The sequence below is a fragment of the Phalacrocorax aristotelis genome, chromosome 1 (assembly GCF_949628215.1).
Source record: "Phalacrocorax aristotelis chromosome 1, bGulAri2.1, whole genome shotgun sequence".
Classification (NCBI taxonomy): Eukaryota; Metazoa; Chordata; class Aves; order Suliformes; family Phalacrocoracidae; genus Phalacrocorax; species Phalacrocorax aristotelis.
Window position 1 is genome coordinate 147242207 of NC_134276.1, and position 27241 is coordinate 147269447.

Below are 27241 nucleotides of genomic sequence, written 5' to 3' on the forward strand. Positions count from 1 at the left end.
TGCTCCAGTGTGGGGTCCTTCCCACAGACTACAGATCTTCACAGACTGCTCCAGTGTGGGTCCCCCCTGGGGTCACAAGTCCTGCCAGCAAACCTGCTCCAGTGTGGCTCCTCTCTCCATGGGGCCACAGGTCCTGCCAGGATTCTGCTCCAGTGTAGGTTTCCCATGGGGTCACAGTCTCCTTTGGGCATCCACCTGCTCTGGTTTGGGGTCCTCCATGGGCTGCAGGTGGATATCTGCTCTGCTGTTAACCTCTATGGGCTCCAAGGGGACAGCCTGCCTCACCATGGTCTTCACCACAGGCTGCAGGGGAATCTCTGCTCTGGTGCCTGGAGCACCTCCTGTCCCTCCGTCTTCACTGACCCTGGTGTCTGCAGAGTTGCTGCTCTCACATATTCTCACTCTTTTCCTCTTGCTGCAATGGCACAGTTTGGTTCCCCCCCCTCCCCTTCCTAAGTATGTTATCCCAGAGCCACTACTGCCATAGCTGGTGGGCTCAGCCTTGGCCAGTGGTGGGTCCTCTTGGAGCCAGCTGGCACGGGCTTTATCATAGATGGGGGAAGCTTCTAGCACCTTCTCACAGAAGCCACCCCTGTAGCCCCCACCACTACCAAAACCCTGCCACACAACCCCAATACAGCCTGCTTTACTTAAGCAGTGCAAAAGAGATGTTACAAAACCGTAAATCATTAATTTAAAATACTGCTTGTGAGAAGGATTCTCAGTGTAAAAAAAGAGAGTTGTTACCTCTATAGTTTACTGTTCCACTTTATCCAAGGCAAAGCTATTGCATCAGGTATGACTCTGTAGGACCCCAACTGGTAAAGCCAACCCAGGAAGAAAATTGTGCCAGAAGTGTTAACACCAGTAACAGAGTAAAGGCACTGTTCTTTAAACATGACAGTCTTCTGATTTCTAATATAAGTCTAATAAAGTATAGTAAGTGTCAGGATGATTAAAGTTCATTGTAATTGCTCAGATATGAGATTGGTTCAACAGAATGATAAGTGTTCATTGGCATGGCTCAAGCGCAGTAAATACATTTCCCTAAAGGCTGATACAACAGATAGCCTGATTAGATATTTTGAAAAAAATTACTATGAATGATGCACTCAAGGGAATTGGTGTACCTGTCTACATGAGTAGTTTTACTAGCAAAATTCTTATCAGACGACTGTTTCTATCTGTATTATATTCACATGCAACAAGAAAGGAAAGCTTTGAAATCAGTTTCCTCTTTTGAAACTTTCCTATGTAACTCATCTGTATTTATATGTGAACCTGTATCTTTCATTGAATATTGAAGGAAAGAAAAAGAAATAGAAAACGTAGCAAAAAGCAACATTTTTAAAAGAAATCATTATATGCTCTAATTTAGCCTAGTAATAGGTCTTAAGTTTTCTTTGCAGTCCTGTTCAACATGTTCTGTGTTAAAACATATTTCTTTCACCTAGATTATTTGCTGTTTCCTTAGCACGTGTTTTTGAATATGCTTTTGAAATCTGTTCTAAATATTAATTTAAAATTATTATTTCTTCAGTATTGTTTCTTTATTTCAGAGTGTTACACTGTCTTATATTAAAGCAAAATAAAAATAAGTGGTGAATTGCTTATATGCTAAAATATTAACTTATCTTGAGTGTCACACTGAAGTAGCTCAGTATTAAAGTGAATATACTTCAAGTGACTTTACTCTCTGTGTGTGATATATATATGAATTGCATTACTCTGAGTTTAAAAATTAAGATATTTGGATTAGAGTTACAAAGCTTTACCTCCACTTTCCCTAAAATCTTTCTACTTTCTTTTGTCATCTTCACCTACCTTGAGTTGAGCTCCAACCTCCTTAGCAAGGAAGATGGGAGGGATTGAAAGGGTAGAGAGTTTTTCACTTTTCATTGAGATTAACAATAACCGCAGAGACATGTTTTATAATATTCTCTGTTAGAGAATATTCCATTCTAATACTATCCCTAAGGAAACAGCACAAACCTCTTTACTTCCACATGTGCCTCACACCTATCAATGCAATGGGCATATTTTGTCCCTGAAGTCCTCTGATTGCCTGCTGCACAACAAGTTATTGATCACTTAGTTGTCACCTCCTGTGCTATTGGCTTCTTTGCTAGGCTTTTTTTAACAACCTACTTGTAGGATCCCTCAAAGATTTGGCTCTGGACTAATCAGTTCAGCCCTCCTTCCTTTTTCTCTCAGATTTCTTTGGCAAGGACCTTCAACATCCAACTTCTCCCTGTCACATGAGAGTGAATAATATGTTTCTTGGCTGGGAAATCCTCCTTATCTGACAACTATTGTTGTTGTTCCAAGTTTTTCTCCTCCCATGAAGGGGTACATGCAGCTTATGCAAGTTTTCCGTTTCAATAGCCACTTCTCAATGCTCTTCAAGATCTGAATCAGATGGTGCCCTTGTCTGTACATGAAGGGAATACCATGACAATTACAGGTTCTTATTTAGATCTTGGAGATTCCCATGGAAATTATTTTCTCTTCTGTTGTCTGATCAATTTCCTACTTCCTTCTCTGCACTTGAGCTGCACCTTTGTTAGCTGAGATGATTTTGTGTGTCTGGAAGGATTAAAATGCAGAGCAAACCCAGTCTTAGGTGCTTCCTTGGACCACAGCTAATGCAGATGTCTCTTACCATTGTAAGTCTGAGTGAAAACCACAAGGAGGTCCAGAAGATAAAATTGGTCACTGAAAGCTATAGCTTTCTGCTTTTTCTCAACACCCACTTGCCCTGAAACACAAAACCCAGAAAATTTCATGAAAAGAGTTGTTTTAATTCTGTGGCATGAGCCATATGTTCACCCTGCAGCTCACTGTACTAGTACTGTTAATTCCCTGGAATATTACTGTATTTTGTAGCATCTCAACAGACAATTCTTCCTCTACATGTGGAGTCGAGGAAAGAGAAGGCTTTTCCACTGTTTCATTCTTTCACATACCCCTTATCCACTGAGCTAAACTGAGGCCATCCTTGAGCTTCACCAATCTCTTCTACAGTATCTATCCTCTTACTTCCTTCCCATGCATATATTTTGTCACCCAAAGCAACAGACCCACTACAGTCCTCTCCTTGCAGTCTTGGCCACTATGGTGCTTCTAAAGAGACTTCGTGAACTTCCTTTAGTATTCACTGGAATATCAGGTCCTTTTAGTCAGTTCCCACATTAAATTATATTCGGCATCACTGACTGGCACCAGAGACCTCTGCCAGTTGCACCAGCACTCCTGGATTATGCTGATATAAAGCGACAGAATGTGGTGTATTGTGCAGCAATTTGTAGATGAACTTAGAAAAATATTAGAATCCTGGAAGTGAGATCAATTTTTTCTTACCCTGCTGAATCTTTCCTCTCTAATGGGTTTGACAGCTACTGAGAGAAACAGGTAGGCCTCAAATGTAACACACAAAGAATAATGTAAATGCATCAATGCTTTTGATGAAGTTTTCAATTATTTTGCATCATAGTACATCAAACTACCTTACACTGCTGACATGATGCGTACATGAACTGCTTAGGAATTTTTCATTATTTGCAGGTTTCCTATCACAAAATCAGAAAGAGGTATTGTTGCATCATTAACTGAAGGTGAAGGGGCAGCTATTGTTATTTTACAAGTCGTCTTCAATGTTTACCACACAGCTGCAGGATCAATTACTATATTGTGGTGGTTCAGAAGCATTTCTGGCCATGATATTCAAGGTTTTGCTGTAAGCCATGCTATCTAAATAAATAGCCTAAATAAAGACATGCTATCTAAATAAAAGTTCTTATTCAATAATCTCCCTGAGGAAGATTCATAGAAGTCTCCAGTACAATTTTATGCTCTCTGGGCATTTTAAATCCTACTATTAGGGGGAAACCCAGCTAACCCCATAGCCAGGACTCCTCCTTCACCTTTTTCTTCGCTTGTGTCTACTCAATATACAAAGGAGCTTTCCAGACTCAGACACTCTTTTCCTAGAATAGTCACTGTTATCCCAGAACACACCAGTCTGGGTGAAGCAAGTGCCACATTCTTCGACACCAAATATGACTTTTGAGTGTATGTCTATGAGATTCATATTGCTACTGCACTTTCTTCCTTTCTCTGTAAAGACCTGTCTCACTGAGAAACTTTCAAAACTTGGTTGTACGTGGCTGTCTATAATCTCTGAAAAATAGGTTCTTAGTGACTGTCTGTAACGTCTGACAAAAGGGTAATGGTCTGATTAACCTGTGGCTATATGATTCAATTTTCAGTCTAACCATCTCCAGATTTTCCTCTCCCATATCTTTATAGGGTTTTATAGTCTTATATTCTTGTTATTGAAAAAGTAGGACATGAAGATTTTCACTCAGAAATTCGAGATCAAGACTGCTTTAGCATATTTAATTCTGTGGCTTCAATGATGAGATTCATTCCTATTTTTTTGACCTACAAGTCACATATGTAAATGTCTTGACCAAGAGCCTGCATCAGAAATATCTTTGCTTCTTAGCAAGTCAAAAACATTTCCAGTTCACTGTTTTGCCTTTCAATCTGTTTATAACATCTATTCTTTAAAAAAATTAGATGAAAGGTGTTGAAAGTGTAGCATGCCTTGGTTGATGACCTCGAAAATAAGAAAATAAGTCTTGTTTACAGTAAAATTTCTAGATTCTCTAGGGTTCAGACTTTTCTCAGGGGTGCACAGTGAAATGACTAGAGGCAGTGGGAACAAACTGAAATACAAGAAATTCCATTTTATCGTGAGAAAAATAATTTTTGCTGTCAGAGTGGTCAGGCACTAGAGCAGGTTGCCAAGAGATATTATGGAGTCTCGATCTTGAAAATACTCAAAACCTGACTGGACGCAGCCCTAATCTTATTGGTCCCGCTTTGAACAGGGTGGTTTCACTGAATGGTCTACAGGAATCCCTTCCAAACTCAGCCATTCTGCACTATGTGATATGGCTTCCTGGTTTGACCTTGGACCTGCCTCATGACTTGTCTGGCAGTCACTGGACTGCTTCCTGAACTTGCCTACCATCACCAGACCTGCTCTACTTGTCTTAACTGTTGCCTTAGTTGGTGAGGTCATTGCCCCATGCCTGCCCTGCTGTCACCCTCAGCTCCTGGGTCACCTTGTGCAGCTGCTGGCCCTTGCTACTCTGCGTTGTTGCAGATTCTTGAACCACGAGCTGCAGATTGGTTAACAGTGGGTTTTGCAACATATTTGAGGGTGAGTTACAGCCCTTTTTTTTTTTTGCCTTAAAAGTCTCTAAGAAATGCAATATCATCTGCACTAGAACTTTCTCCAAGACTACTGTCAGATGTCTTTTTGATTGTAAGGTTGGGAAAGTCTGTGGGTGTTTTCATATTTCTCTTATGTCTTATGGAGTCCTCAGGTAAAACAGGACAAGGCATTGCCAGCTAAAGGTCCTGTTTTCCAATGGGATCTAACCTTACTGCCAACAGTTATAATAGGTCAAGCCTCTGAGCCATTAGCAAATTGATGCTCTCTTTATCTTTGAAGTTTGGGACTCTTTCCAATAGATGAATGAGAAATAATATCTTGCAAAATTGTTTTTAAGGACAGAGCGTATTGCAGTTGTCAGAAGGTGGGTTTGCCTGATCTATTCCAAAGTGCTTGTAATTTTCTCTTGGAGTCTTGTATTATTTCAGCTGTTCTGATTTGTGTTGTACATCACATTAACCAGAATGCCTATTTAGTACAATAACAAAATTTAGTTCATTTAATTATTTAAATATTTGTTCCAATTGATTGTACTTGGAGGCTTTTGCTTACACCAGCCTTGAAGTCCTGTTATGCTCTAGGGAAGACCTATTATGTTTTACACATTTAAATTTTTTAGTATCCTTACAGTTTATATATCAGTACATGATAAACATGTATTTTTAAAATATTTTGTATTTTATATTTAAACCAGAAAAGAGAAGTTATACTGAATGTTCAGACTTTCAGCTCCTTGTCTGCTTAAAAGATTTAGATATTCATATGAAAAGATGCCACATGTTTAGCACTGGCGATTACCAGTTAAAGAATTTGAATTTCAAATGGACACTGATTTTGTAACCATACATTTACCATAAGTTGGTTGTTTTTTTTTTTAAGATCTGTTTGAAGCTCAGACTTAAAATCTGTCATATGGTTTTTTTAGTTCATGGTTCACTTTTAGTGATTTGGAACTATTATTGGAATCTGCTTCTGGCCAAAATCATGGCAAAAATTTTTCTTTCTAGAGTGTTTTCTGTAACTGTTTTTGAAAAGAGAGTTGTGATTTTAAAATCTTATGTTTATAGAAAAAAAAAAAGAATTGTTTGTCCTACTTCAGGGTATTTACATCTTTGCTAACAGTTCATAAAGAGAATTGTAGAAACTATCTGACTTAAAGCATCAGAGCCCTTTTTTATATGATGACGCAGACTATGGTCTTTTTTTACTTAAAGCAGGTTTACATATAGGAGGCAGTTTTCCTTCCCTTTTATACCAGTTTTTTTTTTTTTAATTGGTAGAATTAAATCTTACCTATGAATAATAAAATACATAACCATAAGTAGATAGAATTGCTTTTAAATGGGAAATATGAAGATGCAAAGAAGAATTCAGAACTCTCTAAAATATGAGTAGCATTACTCATTCTAAAACTCTTCTAAAAATATCACAGAAGAAAAAATGAGTGCATCAATAAGAAATGAAGGGAAAGTTAAAGGGCATGCTTATTCTGAATCACCAGTGCAAAGAGACTAATCAAATCTTACAATAGCATGGCATTGATAGATATTAAGCATAGGATATCTCTTTCCAGTGGCACACTGACTAACTACTAACACAAGATCTGAAATGATGAGGGAATTATCCGCAATGGAGATAAAATGTAAATAAATGGAATGTCTGATTTTTTGCCCACGGCTCTAGTTTCTGTTATAAAGCTTTGGTTTTATATATAAGTTTCTATCATCCATGCTTTTCATATTTACTTAATGGATACCTTAAAATATAATATTTCAGGTATCTTTTATTTAATGTGTGAGTATTTGTTCCTTGTCTCTGTAACTTTCCCAGCAATATAGCCTTCCTTTTCAATAGTGCATATGAAACTTCAGGAATATTTTTGTGGATTACTTTATTCAAGAACCTAAGTTCTCACAGGCGGTTCTTGTATACAGAGATAGAGAAGAATGTCTGATACATAATAGCTGTTTTACTATGAATATAACTTCAAAAATCTAAGTGCAATTTATACTCATAGGATTCAGGTGCATAGATGAAAACCATCTTATTAGAAATTATAATCTTTAATGAATTTTTTCCTTACATTTTTTATTATGGAAGTTGAAACATACCCATTTAAAAACAGAGAAACTGCTTAGGCAAGAAATTACCAAACCCTGTTAATTTCCCTGACTAGGTAAAATCAGCATGAGGATCCACTGTATAATGACATAACCACAAAACTTTTAATTTGGTACGCTAGACAGATGTGCAGAAATGCACTGATCAAGTAGGGTAAAAAAATTCCAGGAGCTGCAATGATAGCTTAAAAAAAATTTCAGATTAAGGTCAGATACATGAGTCTCTATATAAAAATGTATTCATGCATAGTAAAAAAATCCAAAACCTCCTATGTCTTACCTGGCCATCACCTCTGACACTTACTTAACTTCCTACCTTAATCTTGCTCAGTGTTTCAGCAAATGTCTATCTGTTTGGTGGAGAGCCTTTCTTCCCATCATGGGGCTAGATATTCACATCCTCTTGTGCACTTTGATTCCCAGATTCTGTTTGTTTTACTTGCTCTTGACTTCTGCATCACCGATATCTATCTTCACTTCATTGTGTTGCCTCACTTCATTATATTTAATAAACAGCTTTGCATGTGGGTTGAACAATATCTAGATTTGAAAAAGTGCAATCAGTCCATACATAATTCTAGTTACTACTCTTTAACCTCTTTTCTACAGGCATTAAAATTCAAAATTCTGGTAAAAAATAAAAAAGTTGGAACAATTGAAGAAGGTATGCTCAGGAGAGATCTTGACAGTCATGGTGAGACAGGGGAAGTTTCTGAATTCGAAAATCTGTCCGACGAAGATGAGCTTGATGAGAAAGTCCCTCTTTACCCAAAAAGTAATTCCTCAAAAAGAAAAAGTGAATGTAGACCTTCAGCCCCACCTCGAAAAAAGGCAAAGGTAACTTTTGTCTCAATCAAACTTAGAAAACACAGATATATGCCAGCTTTTTGTTTGTTTGTTATAAAAAGGACCATATTATCTTAAAATACAGACTAAATTTAAAGGGTAGGCTTTAAAATTACTTAGAGCACTATATTTTGAGGTAATATTTTTTTAGCTCAATGTTTCAGAGTTCTCCTGATTTTACAAGACATTCTAAATTGGAGCATATTTTAGTATCCAACCAAAACGCAACCCTTTCCTATGCTCCCATCCTAAACTTCACCTGCATTTTTCATTTTCAAGTCTTGTGCTTGTTCCAGGTGCTCAATACTACAATCGATCTAAGATGAAGTTGCCCAACTGCTACGTTGGTCTCAAGGCCCGCCTAGAGCTATGCATGGAGAACACTCATAGCAATTCCTGATGATGAAAGAGTTAACTACCTATTTCTTCCCACAGTCCACCAGTCTATCATGGAAAATTTGAACAGTTCCCATTCCCCTATTTTCTTTTGTTCTGGATTTATGCATGAAATTAGGTGTAGCATTCTGGTTGTGCTAAAACCTTTTTAAGTGCTTATAATAGAAAAGGTATTTTTACCTTTATCACATAGACACTTAACATTAAATACTATTTCTGAAAGAGAGTGTAAAAATTGGCTGTAATTTTCTTCTTAATAGTCAAATTGAACTTACTCATTTTTTTAACCAAATAGTAATTGTCTGCCATGGCAATCTGTGGCTCCATCAGGATTCAAATGGCTTTGTTCAAGTTGTATCAGCAGGCAGGAAGCACTCAGTATCCAGCCACTTTTGCACATCATGCTCTGATTATCTGAATGTATCAGCATTCACCCCTGGTAATGCTCCTCAGGGCTTATTGTTTTTTGCTGAGAGGCAGTGTCTCTTCCTCTCTGTGATCTGAAGGTCCAGATCTTTGCTTCTTTTTCTTTCCATCTGATATGGAGAGATAGTAATTCAAAATTCTGAGAAAGGATAGAGTCCTCTTTTGAACAGGGAAGGCCAAATTTCCATATAGGGTCACATATATTTGTAACATCACGTTACAGACCAGAACATATATCACATACAACTTGATTCACAGCAGCAACAGATGTCTGGTCATGTTTCACAGGCAGAAGAGAAAATGGCTTCCAGAGTTCCACCTTACTGGAGTGGAACTATTTATTCTGAGGCCCCACTCTATTGCTGTATTGGAGGTTGGGAGACCTTTTGAATCCACACCCAAGATACCCTAATAATGCTGTTGGCTTTGGCTGTGTCACTGTCTTTCAAATCCAGAGAGTTGTGTTATTCAGTTCTACGCCAGTAGATTCCTATTGTTTCTCAGGGGACACACACCCAGAATAATTAATGTGCTTGAACTTTGCATAGTTTAAGAGCCATGAGCAGTCAATCCTTATTATTTTGTCAGATGAGAATTTGCCTTCAAAACCTTTATTGGAATGTAAACACTATTAGTACCATCAGCTCTTTGCTGGCTGCTACCACTGATTAGCTCACAAGTTCATGCTAAGTAAAATGAAGAGGTCACATGGTAATTCAGTTTAAGAGATAAGCCTCTGCTAAAATTTCAGTTGCTTCAGTCAGTGTACAGTAGCCTTTGCTTTTGCTTGTTTTGGTAATGGAGCAAGACTAAACAAAGACGTTGGCCAAAGAACTTTTCATCTTAATTAAGAAGAACAGAGTTTTCCTAACTTCAGAGCGATGCTTGGAGGAATATACCTATGACTGATTTACTTGGTATGATAAAAATTACTCCTGCTATTCTACATTTTGTAGTTGAGTTTGTGTTATTGATATATAGATTCTCCTGCTCTTTTTTTTTCTCCAAATACTTCCTACCAGTATACCTTTTCTAGTACTTCATCTATTTAGGAATATAAAGTTGGACATATAATTTAAATGAGTAATGTTAAGAGCCATGAAAAATTATGTTAATTTACATACCAGTCTCAGAAGCAGGGAGATTATAAAGCTGTCCAACAGATCACTGTGCTAGGAAGCGCTGGAAGCATCTGTCCATTCACACTGAAATTGCTATGATGAACATAGAGACAATAACCTGAATTGTCTCTGACTGGATCAACCCTCATTATGAAAAGTCATATCGTAAACTTAAATATTCACTAATTTTGACACATATTCCTATGCTTTCTGCATCCAAATTTATAGATTCTTCTGAACTGTTAATAATAATGAAATATACATTATTGTGATTTTTTATTCTTCCATTATTTTATATTATGATTATTAGATGAAGAAGATAAAAATTGCCATTGCCTTGTCAGACCTTGTGATTTATACCAAATCGGAGAAGTTTGTGAGCTTTGAGCATTCCCTAACTAATCAGAACTGCTATGAAAATAATTCAATTGGAGAAGTTCGAGCACGAAAATTTGTAAAACATTCAGGTAATCTCTTTTGATTTAATCACATAAAAGTTACAATGTTGCTATGGTTTACCACTTACATATTGGAAGGGTTAAAATTTTATGAAACACATATTGCCTAATTTAATTTTGTTGCTTTTATAACATTATTTTAGAAATATCTTGTTATTTGCACTGTATTTTTATGTATCGGTTTTGTAAGGAAAATTGAAAGAGCTTTGTTTTAATTTCATGTAGTTTTATAAGAAAAAATATTAAAGTAGTATACAAAATATATTAATATCTTTTGATTCATTGTTTTCTGCATCAAATAATTTAGAAGTTGCAGTCAATACTTGAAAATGAGTGGAAGAGGTGGTCTGTAGTACTCACTGCAGTTGGTCATGCAGCACCCCTGGCTTTGATGATAACTACAGTGAAGAGAATCTGCACTGATAGAATGAATAAACCCCACAGCAGGCATTTTGCTCCATTGGACCAGATCTTTCATACCAGTGAAGCTGGATTATTCAAAACTCATTCTGTGTTGGAGCATCTCCATTTGGTGCAGCCAATACAGTGCAGCCTCTGCTGTTTTAACTCCAGCTGTCTGCCAACAGCCTTAAGGGAATGTTAAGAACAGAGATAACTGCCCATGAGAATGAAGTCTGTCACAGGCCCATGCATTCAGGGCCAGTCCAGCTGCCAGCCACCATGCTGTGGAGATGATTCAACAGTTGTCTAGGTGAATGGCGCTGAATGGCAGCACAACATGTAGGCTTTTGCCAGCTGTCCATAGTCAGAGTCCTCTCTATTCCCTCTAGCAATCTAGTGAAGATAGAAGTAGTTCTATCAAAAAAAAAAAAAAAATAGGGGTGGGGGGTGTGGGGAGGATGGAAAGGATAGGAGTTATGATCCTGGAAATGTAAAGGTTTCTGTTTCATTACAAAACAGGAATAGTGTAGGTAGAAGTAATTTGAAATCTTCCACATCTGTTTAATTTATGCCTTTGTGTGAGAGAACACTGCTAGGAGGAAGAAAATCAACTCACTTGAATAGTTAACGTCTTCTGAAGATTATAAAGGAACCAATTAGATGTCTTTTAGAAATGCTCTGTTCACTCATCTTGAGATTATTCAGTCGTTTTATTTAAATGTCAAAACAGCAATCAAGCAATCATCTAAGGGCGATTTTTTTTCCCTATTGAACTATCAAAGAATGAGTGGGCTCTTTGGTCAATTTCCTGGTTTGTGTCTTTCCAGTTTTCCATGAGAACACAGTGGGCTTTAGGATAAAAATCATATATTTACCTAATGAAGAGGTGAAAAAACAGAATACTTCCATGAAGGAATGATCCTTGGTTATTGAACAAAAGTCTGCACTATAGGCAGAAATACTATCACATTCAAATATATACAAAATAAGATCACATTTTAAGATTTTAAAGTAGGATTTCAGCCACATCTCAGAGAGGCGCATACGCTAATGTTAACATGCAAAGAAATGTCCTAAAATATAAATATATTGATATGATATACTGATCATGTAACAAATTTTGTTTTTTATTTTTAAATTTTGATCATGTAAAAAAATTTTGCTGGATCAGATTATTATATTTTTATTACTATTTATTCAAATAGGATGTCTTTATTAATAAAGTTTTTCTTACCAAGGTTTTGTCACTCTGTTTTTCAGCTAAAGAGTTTGTTTCACATACCTCAAGATTCATTACAAGAATCTACCCCAAAGGAACAAGAGCGAACTCTTCAAATTATAATCCTCAAGAGTTCTGGAATGTGGGGTGTCAAATGGGTACGTATGGTTGCAGAGACTGTTGCATTCCAGGGTTTGCAGACATTATACAGATACAAGAGTTTTTCCTTCCTATCGTATTTTCTTGTGTTATATAAGTTACATATTTTCCCTCAGTGGCATCACTTCCATTTTGTTATCTAACCTTCTCCTTCAGTCTACATATCCTAGTAATTTTACATCCTGGAATCCAGGAATTCCAATATAGAATAACTAAAAGGAATCCTATTTTCATTTATTTACTTTTGTAATTAATTAGACTTAGGACCTAACTAATTATAAATACCATTTTCTGTTAAATAGCTATATCTTATCCCAAATATCCCAATTTATTATAATTTGTTAATTCCTTTAAGCTACCTTTTTTTTTAATTGGGGAATAAGAAAAACACTAATAAGAACAATAAAACATTTTAAAATTTTGAACCTTATTTAGTATTACTCCTAGCACTATGAGTAAACAAAGCATGATTTTATCTTATGAAACAGTGTAGCAAAAGCACATATATAGACAACTTTCAACAACTAAACCAGAATTTTCTTCTTTTTCTTCATATGTTATTTCCTTTTTTATTAATAATTCTATAATATTTATCTGTGGGTATCTCTAAGGAGAGTCTAAATTATGTTTTTGCATTTTACTGCCTGTTTGTTTGGGCTGAAATTATTGTCAACTATGTTACCTTAGGTTTTGAGGTAAAAGCAAGCGTGTCATGCATTAAGCATTGTACTGCCAAAAAAAAAAAATTACAATATAGCTCTCAAGAAAATGAAAATAGATTACATTCTTTTGCATGCAGTATTAATCAAAGTCCATAACCTCCACGCTTATTTGTCAGCTGTGGCTAAGGTATAAACAGAGCACCTTTACAAGAGAAAATGGAAATGGTAGCTTCGTCTTCCCCCCCTCCCCTTCTTTTTTTCATTTTTCTCTGTTTTTATTATTCCTCTTTTTAAAAAAATTCTTTTTCAGCTGAGGTCTTTCACTCTTTATAGCTACTTTGCGGTTAGCAAGTGAATAGAAGCAGCTGCCTGTTTAACTAAAGGTGGAAATTGTTGAAATGTAATTGCTTTTTCGTAAGGTTACCCTATAGCATTGAATTCGAAGAGGTGATAAAAAGATATCTATGTGTGATTTAGGAATTTTTACACAGCAATGGAAGCCTCATCTGAAGGATTGGTGGGTTTTCAATGGTTTAGTGTGACTGGAGTGGCACAGATGCAGGTGTGAGCACAACAATTAATATTGGTGCCAAGAATTCCCAGATTATGATCTGCTACTGCAAAGAAACCCTCAAATGATCCTGGTCAGCACAATACCCAGGTACAGCTGGGGGCTGCTGGGAGTCTCCAGTGACTGTATAGAAGCGAAGTTTGACATCTTAATTTCCAGTACAAAGCATATTAGTTCCCTGAGCAATGAAATAACAATAATTCTGGTTCTCTTAATTTCAAGTTAGTTTTTAGTTTGAAATTGTAAAAATAAGCATGACTCTTCTATTCTGCAGGCTTTGAAAAACCTCTCCCCTGTAGGCACTTTCCCCTTTTTAATGGCTTTAGGGACAATCTTGCCTGCATAATTTTTGTTCTTCAGTTTAAAAGGTTCTTAGTTACAGAATATTTTTCTACATCAGTCTGTTACACCTTCTTCAGCCTTAGGTAAAGTAGAGAATAGTATTTTTGCATCCACATATGTATTCTGTCTTTTATTCTGATTCTATACCAAGGCCACCTGAGGGAGACTGTGGGGTGAGCAGGGCAGTTTGCCACAGGCTCACGGTTTTGAGAGGTGAAATGTATGGTCTTGCCTCATTATATTACAATACACGCTCATAGAGAGATGGGCACAGATTTCATTTTGCCTGTAGGGCCCTGGAGCCTGTATGCACCCTTGCTCCAAGCTTCCACTTGTTTCCTTTCTCAGCTCCCAAAATATTTTCCATTTCAAGTTACCTTCTCAGAAATGTTTTTAATAGTGTTCTATTTCCAATTAATCATGCACATGCATATAATTTATTGATTAACCTCCTAATGTAACCCCAGTTACACTTCTGCAGTTATAGAACTTAGAAGGAGCATCATGCCTCAGCTTTTACTGAGAGACTGCTGTCCCCATGTCTGTGACCCTGACCACAAGTAGTGGAGGACAAGCCCAAGCCAAAGTTTCTTACCATTTGCTGTCCCCACCCTGAGCTATGCCATGCTGTCACTGCCACATGTTGAGGCAAGGTGGGAAACAATGACTGAGGAGATTGGTTGAATTTGGTCATTCAGTGCTGGCTGTTCCATGAAAGAACTGAAATGTACTCAGATGCCCCATAATTCTCTCAGTGTTACAAATTCTTCTTCTCATCCTGACTGTTGTACTGAGGTATAGATTTACAACTACAGTAGAGTGAAAAAATTCCTAGCTAGTATAAATTATATTTGTGTCTGTGTAGTTATGAATGTTTACTTATGGTACAGATTTGGGCTAGGGTTAGGCTATTGCTGGAAGTATCTCGCCATTACCATACCATTTGAAATCAGTTTGTTTATATTCTGCCCTTGTGCTTGATATCACTTAGCTTGATGCCATGCTATTGTTGGATTATTCACCTGGGGTGGTGCACTCTCTGTATGCTATCTACATTGCTGTTAAAAACTAGTAGATTTGTTTCATGCTTAAAGGAAACATGGGCCAGAGGTCCTTAATTTAAAGCTGAATTAATCTCTCAGGCTTATCATTCTGTAGTTTACTAGTTTTCTTTCTAACCTGTAAATCTCCAGAATGATCTCTGCAAAGAATATCCATTTGTTATATCTCAAACAGAATTGAAGTCTTTCAAAATGACTACATTGACTGTTGACTCAGCGTATACTTTAATGAAAAGTCATTCTAAACATTAACATACAAAACATATGCTTTTTGCTGTATAGGGGCTTTGGGCCCCTTCCTGGAAGAATCAAAAATATGCAGGAAGTGGTTAGATCTGCCCTCTTGGTCACATCATTTGCATCTTCATTTAAAGAAACATTTTTCTCATGGGAATAGGCTGATTATAAGCAATTCTCCACATATATTATTTCCAAGCCATGTCAGATCTATTCTTGATTCCTTAATCTGTTTTAGATAACAGTTTGGCAGAAATATAACTGCATTTCATAATGCAACTCCCAAAGCTCCACTCAGTGAATCTTCTGCTGATGTCTCTCCACTGATTTAACACAGATTTTTTAAGTTTTGTGTCTGTCCTGTGTCCATATAGCCCACATACCCTCCCTGCCTCTCTGCCATTGCACTCTGCATCCCATGCACAGAAGTAATCCCTCCAGATCCCTTCTACTGCTTTCCTAAAACTGTTTATAGGACCCTCAGATTTCTCCTATGTCACCTATTCCCCTTCCTCAGCTCCCTTCACCCTCCCCACACCTGCTAGATTACTCTCCTCGCTTATCTTTAAGTTCCTCTAATATCCATAACTGTTCTGGCTGGGCAAAGAAAATATATTAGGTTTTGTTCAAACCTACATGTAATACTCCCTTCCAGGCTTCTGCCTCATGTAAATGATGAGAGTGAAGTTATTCCTTTACTTCCCTTAGTGATACACCCAAAAGAGGATCTCTTCTATACCTTGCCAGCAATTTTCTTTAAATTGGTTGGATCGTATTAACTCGGAGCAGACTGGCACTCAGGTAAAGCAGGATGAAATGGTCCAACAGGCTCAAGATTTGTTGGGGCTGAGAATAAGAACTATGTAATTGTGTAAACTTAATTTCCAGAGGAAGGCAGGTTAAAAGCCACAGTAAAAAGTACAGAGTTTCCACAAAATCACTTTTGGATATCACTGTGCATTCAGTGTCCATTCTCTGAAAACTGAGACTCATAACAACAGGATCGGTTTTGTGAATAAAGAGATCTGATGGAGAAAAATAGCTACAATAAGTTTTTATAGTCTGGGAAAATTAGTATGCCTCCTGCATACAACTGCAGTGTGGCACTGGAAAGAACTGGTTTGGTGTATCCATATCTTCCTTTTTATTTAGTAAATAAAATGGAATGTAAAGATTTATGTAGGGAAAGAAAATTCAAGACAGTTATTTAAATAAACAGATATCAGTTGTATTATATTGACTGACAAAAACAGAGCAAAAAAAAAAAACCAAACCAAAAGAAAACCTCAGTGAAAAAAAAAATACTTAAATATCCTTTTGAATATGTCCTTTGCATGCTGTAGAAAGTATTATCCATGTATCAAAACAGTCTACAGGAATGACAAAAAAATGTCCTAAGTTATATAAGAAAGCCATGGTATGGCAGAAACAGAACGTTGCTTTAGAAGAGGTTATATAGAGCATATGTTTTCTGGAGAACTCATAAAAATTTTTATGCTGCTGTGAAGGTTCCACTGCTTTCATGATGGCTTTCTTCTTATCGTAGGTTTTGTTTTGGCCTTTGACATCGAAATGCAGCTTGGCGATTTTGTCACATCTGTTTTGTGTTTAAATCTTGTGTGCAATAATATGACTAAAAATAATGCATAAAAAGATGAGTGATAAAGACTTCTCTAACTAGTTCTGATTTTAACCTCTGAAGATATGTAGGAAAAATAAACCTACTTATTTAAATCTTGGTGTGCCCCACCTGTGCAACTTAAAATAACTGTCAAGTCTGACCTTGCTTGGGTTCTAAGTGAGTGAAAAATTAAAGAAGCAGCAGACTTTGGAAAGACTCATAAAGAGGGCACAGGATCACTAATTTATTTTGGAATTTTCAGTTGTATGTTTTCTGTAAAATCGTTTCTCACTGGACAAATGGCAAAACTGGAGGCAACAGGACTGATTTTTTTTTTCTAAATAAACAGATTATGTTTGATCATGAGAAGTTTAGAGATTCTCGCAATCTTACTGAACACTGTACTTTTTAGAATATGTGATGGAGTGTCAAATTTAGTAAAGGAATTTGTGAAATAATGACATTGAATTTAAGGAAAAACACAGGTTCTTCTATTAATAGATGACAGAATACTACTTTTTCTTATAGATTTAATTAGGTTTTTGTCATAATAAGTTTATACTCTTGGTTATTATTTTTACTGGACTTTTTTTTATAACATAGCAAAAGTGTAAAGCAGGCATTTTCTATAACATGGCTTTTTTTAACAGCTAATGTGACATCTGGAACAAATGGAGAGAATCCACTACATTATAGCTTTAAATTGTTGTTGTCTGAATTTCTAGTGATTTCTAGAAATTTGTGAAGTGACATGCTTTAATGCTTTTATTTTTATGCCTGGTTAGGTTATTGGAATACCTCAAAGGTCTTCACAGTATACATTATTACAGTTAGATAGTAAGTGAGCACTCTTAATCTAGCATTGTGATCCTTAAAACCTTTAGATAACTTAACTGTAAATATTGCCTATGACATGGAAAAGACAGATAAGTCACAGCATTTCACCTTTGTTCATTCTGCATCTGAAAGCCTAATATAGTTAGTCTTCAGCCATTAAACAGAACTTCAGCTATCTTTCCGAAATGGGCTCCAGATTTTGTCCCAAACTAAAACACCTCTTCTGCTCAAAGGCAGCGGATGAGTCTGACACATAATACACTTCATGGCAAAAAAACATGCCCAGGCTGCTCTGTACAGTTATCCTTCTAGTCTAGAGCTCATTCTTTGTTTGGGCTTGCTGTGGCCTTATCCCACAACTGACTCACGGAGAATGTGCTATCAGAAAGACAGGAAAGCTTTCCTGCTAGCTCCCAAGCCAAGCAATACCCTGGAAGAATGAAATGAGAAGGCGTAGAAAAGCATCTCTTCATTGGCCACTCCCTCTTGTTGAGGTTTCAAGGACAGGGCTAGCCATCATAGGTCAGCTGCAGAAAGGGCACGGTTTTAACAGTCCAAAAATTCGTCTTTAGGAAGTGAAAATTAGGTCTTGCACAACTGACAAATCTTACTAAATACTGTTGAATAGTGCATTGTTGAAAGTTAATACTAATATGCCAAAAAAAGAAGTGTGTTTATTATTAGCAGTCACGTAGTTGGAAAGAAATCCACAGCTGTAATCGGCTGCATGGTCATCATGGTTTATGGAACCCTAAAAAAGGGTTGGTTCACCTCTTACTGTTTGCTCCCATAAGTCCCCAGCCCAATGGGACACCTATTAGAATTGCAGACTCCAGGGATATGATTAATCCCATACTTAAAGTATGGACCCATTAAGCTTCATTGATTAGACCTTCACTAGCTGTACTGTGGCAGCTAACTCACATGTAGACAGCTACAAGTTAGGTGGGACAATATCACCCTGGTATACGAAGCTACCTAAATACACTCACCTTTCCTTTGGAATGCCTCCAAGGGCTGGGAGGTGTTTTGAATAAAGGTTTCATGTTTCTCTTGCAGGAACATCTCTTAACTGCCAGGTTTATGACAAAGCTTTTGGACTACTCTGGAGCCTGCTTCCTTTTAGGCAGGTTTCTTTGGTGTATGTCATAGATACTGGGATTTCACTTAAAAGTAAAGGAACACAGAAATTTCATTTTATCATTAATTTTTCCTTCTGTCTTCACTAAAGCTACAACTGCAGACAACTAATGGAGTACTAAGTAATCTATCTGAAATTTGTCAATTTTAAAGAAAGACAGAAAAAAATTACAGGGACACAATTGTCTCTGAACTCTTTGCTGACCTTGTTCTAAACCCTGTGTTAGAGATCCAGAGTAAAACAGGAAAGGGGAGCTGATAATACACACTGTTCTGCCAAGAAGCACAAGGCAAACAAATTTTAAAAATAATTTCGGAAAAGTATCTAGTTCAGGTGTGAAGTAAGTGAAATGACAACCAAAAGATGCTCAGACTTACACTGAAGTGTAACTTTCAGGCTGACACATTAATTAAATAGCAAAAATCAATTTAGATTTTAGATTTGATAGTTTATCAGAAATGCTTTAGGTGCTTTTCCCATGAGAACCTCACAAGAGAGGATTCCTAATTGAAACCAGTTGCAAGTATACTTGGACAATGGATGACTTTTAATCACCTGACATCTTCTTTCCAGTAGAGCTACTTGTAATTAAGTAGGAACAATGTCAGCAATTATGAACATTAGAATGACTGAATTCTTAACGTTCCTAATGACAGTGTCTTTAGAGCAACAGTATTGAATTAGCCCAAAGACAATAAGCGCAGACTGACTGCACATGCTGGGCATGATGTGTCATACAGTCAGGCGTGTTACTCAGTTCTCAGAAGAGAAGATTCTCTTACTACGGCAGAATACATCATGTTGTAAGTCATTCATAAATTAAGTTTCTGTAGAATAAGAGAAGCCATTTCAAGTTGTGTCAGTGATAAGCAAAGCCAGAAATTATAATTAAGCTTAATAAAATTTGGAGTCTGTATAGCTAAATCCCCATTTTATTCTGTAAGGGGAGGAAAAAAATCATACTGTTTGACCAAATTTTTTGGTCAGAAAAAGAGATGAGAGACAGTTTGTATGCAAAAATTTATGCTAACCAGTTAAGTCTGCTGTGTGTTATAAGGGAACCAATCACTTTATACTTTTTGTTTTCCTGGTAGACATAAGTCCTTGTTCATAAAGTTTGGGTGGGATCTCACCTATTCACTGGCTTGGCAAGAGGGCTAAAGCTGCAAAAGATATAAAAAAACCTCAAAAAGCCCAAGGCAAAGGAGATGCTGAGGATGCTTAAAAGACTGACTTTGGGCTGACTTTGTCCACAAGCCTGAATTAACAAGAACTCAGAGGTGGCAGTGGGGATCGGAGTGACATGTCATGACAGGACCAGAACAGCAAGTAATGCTCAGGCTCAGAGCAGCCTGAGGAGGCTGCTGTAATTTGGCAGAGAGTCGTAATTATGCTGGAAATCTGTCTAGTTTCTCAGGTAGACCCAGCTGAAAAAGGTGTTTAAAAACAACTGTGTTCCACCATTTTTCCAGGTTACATATTCTGATCACTTGGTGATAGAGTACATTATCTTTCTTATGTCTGCTGTTGATGAGAAGGGCTTACAGGGTACTATACTATATATTGGATTTCTGTTATACACACTCCATCAGACTGTGTATTAGATTGAATAATATTTTCAATATACTAAAAGGGAAATATTATTTGTACTTGAGGATATTTTGATAGTTAATGTTTGCACAGGGCTTAGAAATTAGTATTATATTTGTCATTCAGGTGGTGAAGGAATTATCATATTTTAGTTTGACAGAATTTGTTTACTTCTGATAAGAGATCCTGCTGTGCATGCTGCTTCTGTTAAATAAATGCTTGCCTCCTGGTATATGTAACAGGTGACAATTTGTCATCATGTTACAGTTTATCCTTCCTTCAGATGTCTTCAGTTGGTTTCAATATAATCTGATGACTGAATATACTCCCTTTTCATCCACATTTTGAGTCAACGCATAGTCAGTTAGCATGCCCTTTAGTCGGGCTGTGGATGAAATTTTGTAAAAGCTACCTACATCCTTTTGAAAAAAGCAAAGTGGACTACCCAGCCACATAAGAACTTATGAAAATACTTCTGTAAATTTGGACAGTGATGGATTTGGGTGCAGCTGTGCCCTGCATGTGAGAGGGAAGATAGATAGTCAATGCCCAGGTGACTGTGGGAGTGCTAACATGGGATAAATGCAGTGTCTTCAAATCCAGTCACATAGATCATCTCATAACCAATGACAAAATATGCCAGATCATTAGGATATGGTCCTGTTTTCATAGTATTTCCCAGTCTGTGTGGAATTCAGTTCAAATTGTGGATATTTAAGGCAAAGAAGATGCGTTCATTGTGCACAGCCCATTTCAAGAACATAGAGAATTGGAAAGAGCTGAGAGGATGGCAACAAGACTGATCAAAGGCTTGGAAGTGTGATCTATTATATCTCTTTAGACTCAAATGAATGAAGTAAATCACAGCGATAGGAATGTTGGCACTGAGTGCTTTTTACATATGATATTTTTGGAGATTGCATAAAATTCAGACATTTTGAGATGGATTTTAAATGGCATAAAATGCAATTAAGTAATTCATTTTAAGCAAAACTGGTGACAAATGTGTGCTTATCCATTTTAAAACCTCCCCTTTTAAATGCAGAGGATATATTAAACCTTTGGGTTGTAATATAGCTAATAGAACCAGGAAGCAAAGAATAAAAAATAATGACAATTTAAAGTCCCAATAGGAATATTCATTGAGAGGCAGCATCACAGACAAAAGACATGCAGTTTTCCTCAACTGCCTTCACATCATAGTCACTTAGAAATCTAAGAACTTCAGTGCTCACTTTGGTTTTCAAAAGCTTTTGCTTTCTGTCTAAAAATCAATTGTCTTGAATGGGAAAGTTTATGGAAGGTGCTGTATTTGAATACTTAGATTGTGGTTAGTTCTGCAATTAGTTGTGGGACTGACTTCAGTTAAATGCTTCTGATACAAAGATTTGGGATGAATTATACCCTTTGTATTCCTCTGTACATTATCGATTGTTTCATCTTTTTGGAGCTAGGCTATTTCCTAACTTGCAGTTGCTATTTGAAGTTATTTGCATCCGGGGCAAATGGGGACAGCCATGGCAGCTTTGGTATTTTGCAAGAAGACATGAGTATTAAATACTCTGATCTGAAAAAGATTCAGCCTCATGGTTCCAGGAGGACTTGGATCTTGGATGCAGGAATCACACTGAGGAATTTCTTTGCTCAGGTTGTCCTCCAAGACCATGTTTTGCTCTGCTGTTTTGATTTTGATGCCACTATTAAAAGGCTTTTGGTGCTTAATGGAAGGAAATGGAGGAGAAAGTTTAACTTACACAGTGCTAAACTTCAGATGCCTGTACCTTTCCATGAAAGCCATATGTTAAGATTATGTACTGTTTTGATGGTTTCATAGTAAGCATATTTGGGCTTCTTTCCAAAAGAAGCCAGCAGTTTAAAGCTGTCTTTGTACATGCATGAAATTTCTACTGTTTCATAAAACAGCAGTACAGGCACGTTATTGACAGTTCTGTCCTTGAATTCACAAAACTAAGATGAAACATTGGGTAAAAATTCAGTCTTCCTTGCAGAAAGATGTTGCTAAGACCACACTGCTAGACAACAGAAAATATAGGTTTTAATTTATGAATTTTTCCATTTCTCTAGAAGTATAAGGGTTATAACTGCATGTGATTAACAACTGTGTATCAACAGTACACCATAAAACGTTGCCCTAGATGGTCCCAAGAAGCTATGAAAATCTTGCAAACAGTTGTAGTGGAGGTATGCAACTCAGAGAATATAATACAAATTTTCACTTGCAATACTGGGAAATCAGTAGTTAAATTGAAACTACTGTTCAGTGTGTTTTAAACTTATACTAAGGTAAAATTAAATTGAGTAAAAATATAGTGTTGATGTTTGAAGATACCAACCCATAATAATATTGCCCTTCACTTGTGTTACAAAAGTAATTTTCCTAATATGATAAAATGTAAAGTATTCTCCTTTGCTTGTTTCTGTTGTTAAATTAGATTTTCCTGCTTAGTAGCCTATGAAGCTTGGCAAATTTAGCAACAGTCTCATTATGTGCAATCATGTAATTTGTTTCATCATGTGGAAGCTGCTATTTGATGCTACGACTGTTCAAGTTGCTTAATTTCAGTTACAGTTTTTCAACCACATATTCTGAAAGTATGGCCTAGGGATTTCCTATGGACCGAGAGATCTTCGTTTATCTGCAGATCATGTCAGGACCTAGGCTTCAAGGGACCTTAGGATTGCAGCTCTGTAGCACTCATTGCACTGCTTGAATCAATGTATTAAGATACAACAAAGACCATATAGCAGCACACTTGGGTCTGCTTCTGGATGTGTTGAGTCACAAAAACAAATTGTGAACCACTGCCAAAAAAGTTTAAAGTTCCTTTGCATATTGACACAGAATCTATGCCTGCATCTACATTAACACTTAGATCAAAGCAGGAGTGCATGTTGTGTTTTGTTGTTGGGTTTGGGGCTTTTTTGTTCGTTAGGGGTTTTTTTAGGCCAGGTTCCCGATTGTTCCTACTTACGAGATGTTGGTTCATGCTGCAGAGCAATCTTAGCTAGCAAAAATGGGATCCCTTTCAGATGAAACAGAGGATGCGCTCTGGGAGCACTTCATGTATTCTAGCCATTAATTGGTATTGAGGTCATGGGACCAGGCTAGAGCTCTTCTGAAGTAACCTCACCGAAAACATGAGTAGCATGAACCTTAGGTCGGTAGTACCAGCTGCTTCACTCTACAGATCTGTTCCTATTTTTGTCATTTACTACAGAATTTTTTAAAAGGATCATCAAAGCAGTGAAGAAACAAATTTTTGCAGTGAAACAGATCCAAATTTCTTGCATTTTCTATGAGATAAGTATTTCTGAATTCTGCCAAGTGTTCATTCAATACATTTCTATTATCTCATAGGAACATGTAATAAGGTCCTCTTCCTGAATTAAGTCACTTGTACTGCTTAAAGTCTTCATTTTTCTCCTACTGAGCCATCAAGTAAATGACTTTTTATCATTTTCTATTTAACACATGTCATGTTATCACTTCACTGATTTGACTTGTGCATTTTCTATTTTGAATGTGACAGGAAGCTCTAATGTACTGGAATAGGGGAAAATGTCATTAAACAGGTCTATTTCAGTGTTGGCTCTATCTCATGAATTACAGTATCCCGTTGATGAGATGTGTATTATTTTATTATTGCTGCTGCAGCAAACCAGAAATATTTTGAGCTGCCAAGGAAAGGAAAGTCTGTCAGGAGTGTACTAACAATAACTACCAGTACTGGAGGATTATCTTGAAGAGAGTTTGCTCACATAAATTTAAGAACACTTTTAAAATTTCTTCTACTTCTGTAAACTTAAATGTATTTGCACTGAATAATCTAACTCTAAACTAAAGCTACTTGATCTTCTGGGTGACATGCTTTTGTGACAAATTCTGCACCATAACTAATGTTAGTAACAATCCTAATTTTTTTGCCTTCTACACCCAAACTTTGTAAACTGGTTCAGGGTCTTGCCACTGTAGAGAAAGTAGTATGTGAATTTAGTCCTTAAGGAGAAAAAAGATCTCTTTTTGTATTCTCCAAGGCCTAATTTAGAAAGAAAAGGGAAAACACACAACACACTGCAGTGTAAAAAAGATCTATAGGGTAATTCTTAAAACATGCTGCACTTATTTTGCACATGAATCGTTCATTATTGAATGCTACTAATTTTATGAGAAATAACAGGATCTTACATATGAGTTGAAGGATATACATATTATAATCTCATTTGCTTTTGCTTTTACTATTATTGTCAGACAGTTGTTTTATAAAACGCTGACAACTCTAATTCACTTAAATCAATATTTTATTTTACAGTGGCCTTAAACTTCCAGACACCAGGAGTACAAATGGAATTGCAAAATGGAAAATTCCTAGACAATGGTGGTTGTGGCTATATTCTGAAACCAGAATTCTTGAGAAATCACAGTTCAACATTTACCCCACACAATGTGGGAAGATACAGTAAGCCAATGTCTCTGTCAATAAGGGTAAGTTTAGTTAATTGTTGGTTTGTTCCATCAAATGTGAAAACAAACATTATGCAGTTCAGACTTATTTGTTATCTATTATTGGTTTCTCATTTCATCCCCATTTCTGGTTGTTGGGAAGTTTAATATTGTTTTTTAACAACATGTACAAACTCTCATACAGTATCTACTGCGGCTTGGATGATTTCCCATCTGTAGTTCACTTATGTTTGCCAAAAATATGTAGGTGTTCAGAAGTTATAACAGTTTATAAAAATACATGGTTTTTCATGGTGTTGTGCACAGAAATATAAATATAACTTGCACTGTGTCACAACTGTGGCTGATAAAGGGACTTATCAGGTACAGTTGTGGGGACCGAACTCTGAAAACTCAGAAATTGAATGTGCACTTCTGGTGTTATTAAGTATTAGTAACACCACATGTACTATTATAATGCTAACTGACAAATGGAAATGTTTAAGATTATGATGGGAAGCTTTATGCTTCTTTTAAGGTTCATTATCTTCCTCTGTGTACACAAAAGACTATTTATCATCCCAAAATGATACAAATAAATGTAAAAAGGGGATGAATCAATAAGCCTTTGAATTATTTCTACTTCTCCCAAATCTGATTTACTTCTTAAAAATATTAGAAATACATGTCATGTAAAAATAAAGGGTTAGAAAAACCCTTCTTTTAAGGTCAAGTAAATGTTTTATGATTGTTCACTAGTTAGAGAACTACCTTCTCCCAATGAAAAAAAGTGCTATTTCTGATTGCACAGTACACTACTTGCATAAATGCTATTTAATTAGCATAAAATTTGTGTATAATTGCTATTTTGTTTCTTTCAGAGACATAAATAGTGGAGATAAAACATTAACTAATAACAATTATAAAATACTTACATAATCATGCACCTAATCAAGAACATTTTAGTGTCCTAACAGTGAGCATATGAATTATGAATAGACATTATTCGATGATTTCAAGAACCCATGCATATACATCAGTTATTTTAGCCCTTATTTATATAAAGCTGGAGTTAATTAGAATGAGGAAAAATCCCCAACTGTAATGCAGGAGACAGAAAAAATCATTGTCAATGGGAAGGAAATGTCTGAGTTTTGAAGAAGTTGGAAAAAGAGAAAAGCAGCTTTTTAGACTCAGAATACAGACTGAGATGACGGGCTGGGTAGCGCAGGATACAAAGAAGCAATGGCATCCCACCAGCTGAGGGGCTGTAGGGTGCAGAGAGCCCCATTCATGGAGTCAGAAGCAAAAAACAGGAAATGGTGGTTGAGGACAAAAAGAGACAGGCATAGGAGTCAAAGGAAGAACAGTTTCTGCTAAAGAAAAGTTACTAACGTGATGAATGGAGAAATTACTTAACAGAGGGCAAATATATAAAACATCTAGGGGTCAAATCTCTCAGACTGACTGTGAATGAATGACTGAATGAATGAAGAGAAGAGCATAAGTGAACTTAAAAATCACACAGGGCCCAATTTTACTGAATTCAATACCCTTTTTAACCTGATGTCCCACAATTCCCATCAACAGGAGGCATACAGGATTTGCAGCAGAAATACAAATATTCAAGCTATTTTGTATGGAAACTTCTGAGCCTACCATGTTTTTTATTACCCTCTCTGAATATCTGCATTGCCTTGGGTCTCAAAAATTGATTGGATTTATGGTTGGGGTGGCAGTGTACTGAAAAGAGCTCACTCTTTTCCTACCTGTGGGAGACCTAGACTGGACCTAGCAATTGGGTAAGAGTGGGAAGCAGAACTTGGCCTGCGTGGCTGAATTTTCATAATCATATTCAGGGCATTTCAAAGAACCACCCCTAGTTCTAAGCAGACAGTCCATCAGTGCTTTCACCTTGCAAAGCTATCTAGTGAAGGTAGTAGCTATATTCTAGGAAGAAAGGGGACAGCATCAGATTTTTAAAGCCACTTTTCTTCAACATTTCAGGCTAGAACTTTTCTCTGAGCAATGTCTTACAGAAAATACCTAGGCATAAGGTAGAATTTGTGGGGTTTGTTGGGGTTTTTTTTGGTGGGTTGACAGGGGAATAAGATTCTGTATCATGAGTTTCGATGCTTAGTCCTGAGATATGGATCATAAGTCATATCTTTCACCTAGGCTTGCAGGCTTGTTCATCTCTCTTGATACATTCCGTACACTGATTTCTAGAAAGCAGATTACTGTACAGATGGTTATTCTCTCCTAGCTGTCCTGAAATATAGATAGAAAGCAGGCAAAGTTTTGACTTTCATGAATCCTTTCTAA

General features: G+C 36.7%; 1 protein-coding gene across 1 annotated transcript in view; it reads left to right on the top strand.

Annotated features, from left to right (window-relative positions):
• Positions 1 to 27241, top strand: part of PLCZ1 (phospholipase C zeta 1) — a 53502-nt gene that overhangs the window by 20063 nt on the left and 6198 nt on the right. Inside the window, exons 7-10 of the mRNA XM_075114788.1 lie at positions 7975 to 8202; positions 10465 to 10621; positions 12275 to 12391; positions 24786 to 24958. Of these exons, the coding sequence (XP_074970889.1) occupies positions 7975 to 8202; positions 10465 to 10621; positions 12275 to 12391; positions 24786 to 24958 (675 nt within the window). The remainder of the gene's footprint in view (positions 1 to 7974; positions 8203 to 10464; positions 10622 to 12274; positions 12392 to 24785; positions 24959 to 27241) is intronic.